This window comes from Magnolia sinica, chromosome 7, assembly GCF_029962835.1.
Source record: "Magnolia sinica isolate HGM2019 chromosome 7, MsV1, whole genome shotgun sequence".
Taxonomy (NCBI): Eukaryota; Viridiplantae; Streptophyta; class Magnoliopsida; order Magnoliales; family Magnoliaceae; genus Magnolia; species Magnolia sinica.
In genome coordinates, this window is record NC_080579.1 from 86,872,556 (window position 1) to 86,884,267 (window position 11,712).

General features: G+C 40.9%; 1 protein-coding gene across 2 annotated transcripts; it reads right to left on the minus strand.

The window, feature by feature from the left end:
- Positions 1 to 8,561: 8,561 nt before the first annotated feature.
- LOC131251613 (protein BASIC PENTACYSTEINE2-like) lies at positions 8,562 to 10,736 on the minus strand. Of its 2 annotated transcripts, none has more exons than XM_058252451.1 (2): positions 10,660 to 10,736; positions 8,562 to 9,782 (listed from the first exon to the last, which is right to left on the minus strand). In XM_058252451.1, exon 2 carries the CDS (start codon positions 9,669 to 9,671, stop codon positions 8,829 to 8,831), a length of 843 nt encoding a protein of 280 aa, XP_058108434.1. In that variant the 5' UTR covers positions 9,672 to 9,782; positions 10,660 to 10,736; the 3' UTR covers positions 8,562 to 8,828. The 2 variants fall into 2 exon arrangements, with proteins under 2 accessions (XP_058108434.1, XP_058108435.1); XM_058252452.1 differs by lacking the exon at positions 10,660 to 10,736 and adding an exon at positions 9,896 to 10,581.
- Between the last annotated feature and the right edge of the window lie 976 nt (positions 10,737 to 11,712).

Consider the following 11,712-nt stretch of genomic DNA (forward strand, 5'->3'; position numbering starts at 1 on the left):
TGGATGGCAGAGCTGTTAACATTAGAAGAAGATGATTATGATAATTCTCCATACTCCTATGTTACTTTTGCACCATTTAGAATTGGTGGTGGCTCACCCTCTACACATATGGCACTGATGTACATCTTATCCTGAACAAACCAAACTGCCGGTCCCAGTGTGGATGGAGATTATATCCAAAATCACACTTATGAAGCAATCCTAACCATCCAATTAATGGCTATCAAATGAATGTTTAAAAGTGAAATAGTGAGTTTGTCTGAATTCGAAGGGGAAAAATAAGGGGTTAAAGTATCTTCTTGGTGCAATTTTTCTATTTTTATCCACCACAACTGGGTCAGCAATTTGGATGATCTGGATTGCCTCACAACTATGCATGTGTACATTTGGAGAGTCATGTGCAAAACTAAGGAATCTAGCCCTGGAAAATATCTAAATTCTGAAGTGTCTTTTCTACATGATTACTGGAACTTCTTTGTTGAACATAACTTTAGATGGCGCTGCCACATTTATAAAACAGCCTTGACTCAATTGCTCACCTTCCCAGCTTCAAACCTAGACAAGCGACTGAGTTAACCATGAGAATGCACAACAAAGTAACATCACCTTCTCTCAAAGTCTTTTGTTTTTTTTAAGGTAACTATTTTTATCAAGGCATCGATGAGCTATCTACTCTAAAAATACAAGCTCAAACCAAACACCTGAATATGCTAAAGCACAACTAACAAGGAATTATAAATGTGGCCCAAATCCCAATACATTACATCCAACTTCACCCTGCTAAAAAACCACATCTGGCAGCTTGCACCGGTTACAAAAGCATCCGCCATTCCTTGCATCTATGTTGTTACCCATCCAAAACTAATGAGGGCACAAGAATCACCTATAGGACTGGCTAGCTCACACAAAAGCATGAATAGAGATCAAACTCTATTGTGTGTGGCTAATCTCATTGGCTTACGTAACTAAAAGTGGATATAGACAGAGTCAACACCCCTCGGTGTTCATCCTGAGCAGTCATACTATGGTCACAAAGGCTAGGGAAAATCTGAACATGCATGTCTCTCTTTTGCTTCAAATTAAGGGTCTGCGCCAGGCCTAAAGCCGATGCATGGCGATGACAACGACGGTGATGATGATGGCAACGGTGATGATAAATCTAGAACATAGATGAGACAATTATCATATGATTCGATACAATTCGTATGATATTCACAATTCATGCAGATTTGAGATTTTGGGCTACAATTTGCATCATGTATGATACTACTCAAATCATACAATTTGATCTGCAAATCGTATAATTTTGACTACCTCGATCTACATATCCCGCATGGATTTATTGCGATGGAGTTGAGTGTTTTCTGCTTTGGGGAAAGAGGGATTTGGTCCCTATCCACGTCGCACGGAGTTTTATGCTGCAGGTTATACACTCTTAGATCAATAGATCCTGACGGTGCATAGAAGTGGTAAGAGGAAACAAAAGCACAAAACCAAAGCTCAAGTTTACCCAGCTTATCATGTTATGTGACTACAACCATGAGGGAAGATGATTGGAGAGTACTCACTATGCAGAATGGTTCTGTAGTACAATCAAAGACCACCTGTAAATAAGTTTTTGTATCCACATAACCCTTCTGCCACTCAAATTCGGTTACATATTGTCTATGTCAGTGACGCTGCCCCAAATCCCTCAGGATCGCCCAGTTGGTGGGATGTCCTCATGGGTAGAGGGTGTACAATAAACCTAGTGTTTGAGTTGTCGGTATCACTACAAGTTTCGCTGGCCGGAGATAAGGATATAATATCGTTATCATCGATAACATCACCGATAACCGGAAATGCAAGGAAAAAGTGGGAAACATGGGAAAAACAGCGGAATTATTTAGTGAAACTTTAGGACATGCCTAAATATACATATTTGCATATTTAGGAATAAAAACAATGTAAAAAAGAATGCATTAAATAATAAGTTTTCATTTAATGGGACCCAAAGGCATGCGTTGCCGTAAAATATCACTCCAATAATTTTTTTAAAAAAATGAGTTTATATAATAAAAATGCAACTTGCATACAATAATTAATACATGTAATAATAAATGAATTCAAAAAGTACACTTTTCTGGCCATATTTCATTCCACATGGAGTGACGAGGTGGCTCGTAGTCATCATCTAGATCCCGTTGCAGTTGGGGCATGGTACTGCTGCCCAATATGTTGGCAGTATTGTTACCAGGTCATCCTCTGCTCATATAATGGTTGATCTGAGATTTAGATATGCTTCAAGTTTTGGATCATGCCCTAAATTTTGTTTTTAATATGGATGGACGGCATAGATTTAGTCACATAATCAAGGTGGCCCCACACTTAGGGGTCCCATGCACCTAGTGGATTTGGGGATCCACCGAAGCCACTCCCATGTTAACTAGGGAACACCATGTTACTCTTACTGTGTGGGGGCCCAATTTTATCATTGTGACAAAGCCACTCCATTCATCTGTTTCAGAACATCATTTTAGTACGTGGTCCCCAAAAATGAGATAGATCCAAATCTCAAGTGGACCACACTAAAGGAAACAGTAGTGATTGAATCCCACTATTAAAAACTTTTTATGAGCCATGATAGTTTTTGATCAAGATGATAATTGTGTTTTTGCTTCATCTGGGTCAGTGTGACCCAATCAAGAGGTTGGATGGTAGAAAGACATTACAGTGGCCCCCATAGAGCACCAAGCCAAGTCGCATACACTACTTCATCGTGAACACACTGATTGGTGTTGCGCATACTGAGGAAACTCTAAGGGGCACACCGTGATTTATGTACTTTATCCACTGTGTCCATCCATTTTACCGTATAATTTTAGGTATTCATGTAAAAAATGAAGCATATCGAAACCTCAAGTGGACCACACCACAGGAAACCATGTGAATTGAACGTATACCGTTGAAAAATTCTTAGAGGCCACATAAGTTTTAGATCAAGCTGATTTTTTATGTTTTACCTTCATCCATGGTTGTATGATCTTATATATAGTATTGATGACGAATAAACATCATTGTGTGCCCTAGAAAGGTTTCAACGGTGGAATCATTATTCCCACTGTTTCCTTTTGTGTGGTCCACTCGAGCTTTGGATATGCTTCGATTTTGGGATTAACCCCTAAAATGACCTAGAAAACGGATGGACGGCATGGATAAGCCACATATAGTCATGGTGGGCCCAAGAGAGTTTACTTAGTATGATATTGTGTACGAGTTACTCGGTATGCAACAAAAAAACCATTATAGGCTTGACACAGATTAGCTAGGGACGTCACCAAGTTTTGTGGACCCCACCATGATATATCTGTTATATCCATGCCGTCTATCCATTTGGCGAGATCATTTTATGGCATAAGCCAAAGAATGACGCAGATGCAAAGCTCAAGTGGACCCCACCAAAGAAAACAGTGGGGATTGAACGCCTACCATTAAAAACTTAATGGGAGCCACAGAAGTTTTCGATCAAGTTGATATTTATGTTTTTCCATTATTCCATGTCTGTGTGAACTTATGAACAAGTTGAATCTCAAATAAATATCATGGTGGGCCCTAGGAAGGTTTCAATGGTGCGCGTCACTGTCCCCGCTGTTTTCTGTGGTGGGGTCCACTTTGACTTTGGATATGCATCATTTTTGGTATCATGACATAAAATGATCTCGCCAAATGGATGGATGGCATATATATATCTATATATATATATATATATGGCGGGGTCCACAAAACCTGGTGACGTCCTTTAGTACGAGATCGTTGCTGAAGCCGTCCGTAGCTTAATCCGCATCCCTATATCATCGAGCCTCGAATTAAAAAGAGGAAGTAATGCAAGGGCATTTTCACATTGGGCTCGAGTGGGGTCGCCTGTTGGATGCAGGGGCACACTCGGGATGGGTGACCCATGCGATTTGGGGCCCACGGGGGAGGTCTCGTGTTCGAGACTCCTTACCAGGGGTGATTAATGCGCATTTTACACTGGGCTCGAGTGGGATAGCCCGTGGGATGCAGGGACACACTCGGGATGGGTGGCCCATGTGATTTGGGGCCCACGGAGGGGGTTCGGCCGAGGTCCTAACCCATGAAATGTGGAGCCTGGGCTATGAGATAAAGGGATTAATTCGCCATACTCTAACAGTTCGAGCTTTTAGAACTAGTGGTTAATTGTCCTGCATCAAATTGGTATCAGAGCGGGAGGTCTCGTGTTCGAGACTCCTCACCCGGGGTGATTAATGCAGAGATGTGGGACCTGGGCTATGAGATAAAGGGATTAATTCGTCATACTCTAACAGTTCGAGCTTTTAGAGCAAGTGGTTAATTGTCCTGCATCAGGAAGGAAAAAAAAAAAAAAACCTTGAAATTTCGTTCGCGAGAGATTCTTGCCGAAGAAAGGGGGTTTTTGAGGGAGGGTTTCAAAACCCTATATCATTCCCAAATCGCGAGGAAATTCCCAAAATCGCTAATTTTTCGTCAAAATTTCAAGCTTCCAATCGAAAAAAGGGAATTTTTGAGGTTTTTCTTACCTCTTTGCATTGTTCAAAGATTGACAAGAGGCATTCTTCCGAGTTGTGAGTTCCGATTAACTAGGTACGCAATTTTTTTATTTTTTTCCTTATTTTTTTCTATTTATCGAAAAAATAGGTTTTTGGCTACAATTTTCCATTCATAGGTAACATGGTTGGTGGCTACGGTCGATATTCTCGGTGATAATACAAAATTATCAACAATATCTCCGATTTTTCGCCGATAATCGAGAGAGAAACGAAAAATTGGGATTTCGGTATCGCTAGACTAGCGACACCGATATTATCGGCGATAATATTGACATTTCGTCGACAACTGGAACACCGAATACACCCATGCACAGATCAGGTAAAACAGATTACAAGACAATGCAACAATAGGGGTAGTGGAATGATCTACTTTAAGAGGACAGGGACCTTTGTAGCTTCTGCCATGTGTTGGCAAGAAATTCACTGTACAAGATTCCCTGGAACCATATGATGTTTCCACTTTAAGCAAGGAGGGATAATGAAGCCCCTTACGCACTGCAGTTTCAGGCAAAGATCTTCTGTCTTTGCAAAAACCTACCTCAGTGATCTCTGCCGTGGTTGTTGCTTACTGCAACAAAGCAACCATTAGACTTGCATTTTCAAGACCCCTTTGAAAGGTAATTGCCAATGTTTCCTAGACAGAAGGTCGCTTCCCAGGCTTTAACTTGGTGCATCAGGTATCGTATTGCTCACCACCATATGGCCTTGTATCACCCCTGCATCAGGTTGTTTCAGACCAACACAGCCCATACAGCAGTATCATCCATGGGCTATACAAGCACATATTGGGCGATAAGGATTGATTTCGAATGATACTTTAAACCTTGGTTGATCCAGTACTTGGTACTGAAACAAGTATACAGTATGCAACTTCCTCCAACACACAGTGCACTAGGAGTGGGATCATGTGGGTTGCTCCAGTTTATAGACTAAGAACATAAAATGTAATTTTATATGCAAATTGATATTGCAATTTTTATATCAAATGATAACTATTATTGTAGATCTTGAATGCATAATGCTACTATAATTTATGCATGCTACTGTAAAAATTAAAGGGGAAAAAAAACTCTACATTCTAGCTATAAATTCACATCACAACTTAAATCAATACATAAGAGCATAGGACCATTATTTGAAGTTGGTAGAAATAGGGACCCAAATCACAAATGACCCATAATTCAGATTGCACAATCTGGAATAAGAAATGAGGTAAACATTGGCTGTTCCCCACTGAAAGTTTTCTGAGCCCCAACATACTGCATTCATACATATCAGCTACCTTTTGTTTTTATCAATTCAATGACATTGAGCCATACAACAGGACCAAAGGATAGTGCAGCTTGTGGATCTAAATAGGCCCACTAGACATTTGAAATTATGCGCAACTCATGCTTTGGTATCAATTCTAGGGGTAATGGCACGTGTGACACACATGGCGCAAGGAGGGGATAGAGAGAATGAAAAGAGATTCAAAGGGGAGAGAAAAGGAGAAATTGCGGAAGGAAAGGTGGAGCTAAATGCAGGTACGAGTTATACAAAGAGAGAGAGAAAGGGAACGGTGGATGACCCATCCTCACTGTTTCTTTTGCTAGCCCACTCGCAACCCAATCTGCCTAAGTTTTAGGCTGACATCCTAACATGACCCAATGCAACAAATGTACATAGTGGATGTCATGTGGTCATCAAGGTCGGCACCACAATAAGAGAGGTTGGTGCGGGCTACATGGATGCAATCTATACCATCTCTCGTGCGATAAAATCTCAACCATTCCCTACCAAGCAACTAAATTTTTATGCTGAATTTACCCTCACATAACCAATGCTATGAAGACAAATTACAAGGGCCAAAATGTCCTAAGCTAGTGGCATTAAATATATAGTAGAGATTATCACATCGAAGCAAGCTCGTAAGAGGTAGAAAAGGTCGCTCTACAATTACTCCAATCAATTCATAAGAAGTTACAAATAAAACAATGCACATCTTGACTTTTAGTAGTGTTTTCAGGTCTCTATCAAGGCTTTGAGAAACTCAAGTCGTTAAAACAAAGCAAACATAATCAATTACAATAGCCACAAGGCACAAGATACAGTATCAACAAATTTGCCATCTGCAGTTTGCTTATGACACTCTTCTTTTTGTGAGGCGAACGACAACATGGTCACTTTTTTAAGTATGACTATCTGTTGGGCTAAGGTAGTTTCAGGGTTGAAGGTAAATCTGGCCAAAAGTGAGATTATTTGGTATAAATCTAGCTCCTGATATCTTTATGCCGAACCCAAATGAGGCAGATTCTATATGCTGGTCGTGGGTGCAATCTGGTCACTTCTCAGTCCAGTCGATATATAAATCTTTAGCAGCTCCTCAGATCCCTTCAACTCCCTCTCATATGGGTCCACTTTGGCAATATGGTGTGCCCCCTAAGGTTGTGGGTTTTGGGTAGAAAGCAAGTTCCGACGATCAACAACCTAAAGAAGAGAGGAATGCCTTTATCAAATGTCTGTTTGCTTTGCTACAAGGCAGAGGAAATAATGGATCATCTCTTTATCCACTGTCCCTATTATAAGGATATTTGGTGGAGCGTTCTCTGGATAGTGGGAATCTCGTGAACTATGCCAAAAGCAATCAAAGACCTTTTCTGTTTGTGGCACAACGAGCACGGAGGAGCCTTAGGGAAAAGAAAGTGGAGGATCATTCTGCTGGCCATGTGTTGGGCCGTGTGGGCTAAAAGGAACAATCATTGTTTCAGGAATCAGAGTTCCTCATCGACTGGGGTGCTCAATAAAGTCCGAGTGTTGTTTAGGGATTGGGCTCCCTAGCTAGTAGGTCCCCTTGGAATTCTGGTTGTTCTGTTTTCAGGGCTTCTCCTTTCAGCCATGGGGCTGATGGTTGTGTTATAGTTTTAGTTTTTTAATGGTTTTTCTTTCTTTTTTCTTGGTTCTTTTCCTTTCTTCTTTTCCTTCTCCTTTTTGTTGTTTCCCTTCTGGTTTCTTTTAATAATATTCTCACCTTTCAAAAAATTAAATTTAAAACAAAAAAAATTAATTAATTAAAAAAAAAAAAAAACAAGAGAAAGAAGTAACGATCCCCAATACACAATAGGAGCTCAAACTGTAAGAAACTTTTTCACAGCTGAAAGTAGATGTAAGCAACTAAAGACCATTTGATCTCAAATTTTTTAACAAAAAGAGTAAATAGTTGAAACTGAACAAAAGGTGGAATCAAATTGATGTAGATAAAAAGTAAGAGGTTAAAAATAATTTCCAAAGGGAGCTATTTGCACCCGATTTTTTCTGCCGCATACACCCCTTTCTTTCTACTTTGGCACCTAGAATGGCATTTCTTGGTACTATTCTAGCACTAGAAGCAGAAAATCAGGACATATGCTGAAAATGTGTTAGTTGTAAATCGCATTTCCAGTTCCAAAATCCCAAAACAAACCTATTTAAAACTACTTGGGGTGTGTTATGGGCAACGCACATGGAGAGGGCGGAAGAGAGGAATCGGGGGAGAGAAAATTGGAGCTAGAGTTTGGGGAGAGAGGAAGTCAATGGTGCGCCAGGCCTTTTGCAGCTAAAATATATATGCCAGGGCTTTCGTGGGTGAAATCTAAGCCTCCTACGAACACCAGCCACATTTCAAGTTCCTAAAATATCTTTTAACTTTACTTCAAATGAATGTGTCCTCAAAATAGTCTAAGTTCTCCATCCAGGAAAACTAATAGCAGGAGCAAAAATGTCGAAGACCTACTAGCATTATATGTAGTAGAGATGATTTGTGAAAGATCCAAAGCAAAAATAACGTACAATGAATCGATGATTGGTAAGAATGCATAGCTATCCTATAAGAACTAGAAGAAAAACAAGGAACTTATCGAGAAGCTGTTTTGTCAATGGCATTGAAACAAAAGATGGGAAAAAATTATCCTACACCAATTGAGAAAACAAATAAACTGGTACCTACCAATTCCCACATCCTCTCAACAAAAGCACCTCCATTTCCCCTAAAACTACAAGCTGCAAAAAGAGAAACATATCCAAAGAACACAAATGTCTGAATGTAAAATAAAATTTAAAAAAGAAAAAAAAAAAAAAAAAAACATGTAAAACATGACCGAGAAAATTCATTGGCTACAAGCTTTTCAAAAAGAGCCCCTTGCAAAAGGCAATAAAACATATATATACACGAGAAACATACCAAATGCAACAGGAGGCCGAGGTAATGTTATTGGAATTGTACATCTACCTGATTGTAACAAACTTGTTGGTACCATGTTTAGCCCAATGGCTCTTCAAATCAATCGGATTCGAGAGGTTATAGCCTTCACCAGCTAGCTTTTCCAACACCTTCTTAAAGGCGCCCAGGCTCATCTTCCGTCCAGCGATCCGTGCGCCCCGTCTTTTGTTGCCCATCGGCAAGGGGTACATCGAGATGCTGGTGGTACAGCAAGCTGATTGCCACCCACCACAACCCCATCGATAGCACTGCTGAGGTGTTCCCGTGCACGAGCATACCGGTATGGGAATACCTGAAATGTCCACATCAATGCCGTTAATCACAAGGCCCATGTTCTTCTTCACGGGCTTTGCATGCGGAACAGAACCATTCGGTTCCTCATTCTGTACTGCAGGGTTTCTCTTATTCTTCTTTGGCTTCGGCGGTTTACAGGCCCGCCCATTGGGCCGTTTCTTCAAAGGCCCATCTTTTTTGCTATCGGCATCTTCGACCTGCACAGGCCGTTCATCCTTCGATGAATCAGGAATCGGCAGATTCTGCAAAGTGTGAGTTCCCGAGCCTTCAGATAAGGGCGGGAAACTGTGGTTCAAGGGTAGTGCATGAAGAAACTTCTCCCTCTGGTGGATCCAGCTGTCTCTAGCAAAATCCATCGGGACCGTTGACGGCGGGATGCCACAATCACGATGAAGGTAGCTTCCATTAACCGTGATGGTGGAATCACGGCCTGAGAACATGGGCTTTTGATCACGTTCCACGACCCTTGACATGAGCTGTAGCCCGAGATTTCCTCTCAACGATTGCTCGTAATACCCCCAATTACGGATGCCCAATCCGCCATCGTCATCCATAGAAGCAGGCTTATAAGAACTGCAGTGAAGACACAAAAACAAGCACAGAAAACAACCGTTGCAGCAACTCAGATCAGCCCATCTTCTGCAATGCTTTTATTTTAACAGTACCTACAAAACCCATGTCGTGGATCAAACAGAAAACTAAGAAAAATGGAGACTCGCCCAAATAAGATGCAGAATGTATGGGAGATCAGCAATGAAGAAAGCAATGGCTCTCTCACAGAACGAATTATATGATACTCTGATGGAGTATGGGAGATCATACTCCCGCAAGTATCCTCGGTCCATGTGCACGCATCGCTGTCCATTGAGAAGACATGCATGTCGAGGCAGACCGTCCCAGCGAAAGGTCGGCACTGAGGGCACAGCAGAGCCCAACAATCACATTGACCCAGTGATCCTAACCATCAGTTCAGTAGCCATCAAATGACCAGTGATGGTCGACCATCCAAATTCAACGGGCAAGTGTCAACCAACGACGGCCCATGATCATCAGGCGTGATCTCCAGGGCACACTTCTATCCACAAGAAAGCCCACAATTTGAACGATTTGGATGCATGCATGAGTATGATCTACCATACTCTGCCGGACTATTAAATAATCCCTCTTCTCAGAAGAAGAGATCTAAAAGACCCAGATGAGAAAAAACATCCAAATCCCAAAAAAAGACAGCAGAAATATGATTGAAACCCCATTTCAGATCGACCCAAAAAAACCCAAATCAAATGCGTTTGAATCGAGCAAAAAGATTTCAGCTTTTTGGGTTTTGAAGGGAGAACTCGAAACAGAGTAATGGAGAAAGAAAAACCAGAAATTACAGAAATTTCTATAGATTTTATGTTTACTAAGGATGGGGGAAAATGGAAATATTATTTTAATCTGAATAGTTTTGAAGAAGAAGGAAATGGAAAAGGACTTTAAAGTGGGACATTTGAGAGAGAGAGAAAGAGACAGAGAGACAGAGAGAGAGAGAGAGAGACTTACTTGAAGAGGAGATCTTTTAGGGTTCTTTTCCTGAGAGAGCGAGAGAGAGAGAGAGAGAGAGAGACAGGGAGAGATGCAAATACACGTTAAAATACTCCCTACTGTATTATATATTTTCTTGAGAAATGAGTAAGATGATAGTTCGCCACCATTTTCAAAATGGTGGTGACTCATCCACCTTACACGTGCACAGATCGTAAGGTGATCTGGATGGTCCACCCGTGGGGAAAGAATTCTGACGAAGTATAGATTGAAAATCACCTTTTATATGACGACTTCGAAGATTAGATTAGTGGCTATTAAATGGACGGCTAGAACGAAATTCCGTGTATGCTATCCGAATTCAGCAGACATGCCACCGATTGAGTGTTTTTGTCCGTTGATAGTGGTCATCAAATGGTTTCGGCATTCAAACAACCGACGGAGTCAGTGAGATTTAAGTTCTATACTACCAAATTTCACTCGATGAAACGATCCGTCCATCCAATTGGTGGCTATCAAATGGACGGTTGAGACATAAGATGGTCAGCAATCTAAATTCAACCCACGAGATCAATGGTCGAGATAGTTCATTGTGATTTGCGATCTAAGCTGCATCCACATCGGCGGCCATGATGTGGTATGGATATGCCATTTGTATGGTGGATGAGTCACCACTGTTTAGAGCTTGAATCCATGACTGTCATATACATTTTAATTTAATAGAAAAACTTTGATGCTCTGGCAGATTGTAACTGATGATGCGCGGGCAGGTGAGAAAGTAAACAGGCCAAATTGTGGGTCCCAGCTCAGATGTATCATGAAACCAACATTCTGTATTTTTCTTAATTATCTGGTTTTCGGATTAGGGGACATTTCTGGACGGTTAAAAATGGTAAAAATCCAACGGTCCTATTTCAACAATCAAGTGTCCACAAATCACAAATTAATTCTGGGACTGACTTGCTAGTAATTTAATACGTTTCATACGAGCAAAATTAATGCCACGTGTGCAATTTCTGAGAACCTGAATATCAAGCGTTACTCTACTAGAGTATCAAATACCAACCCATC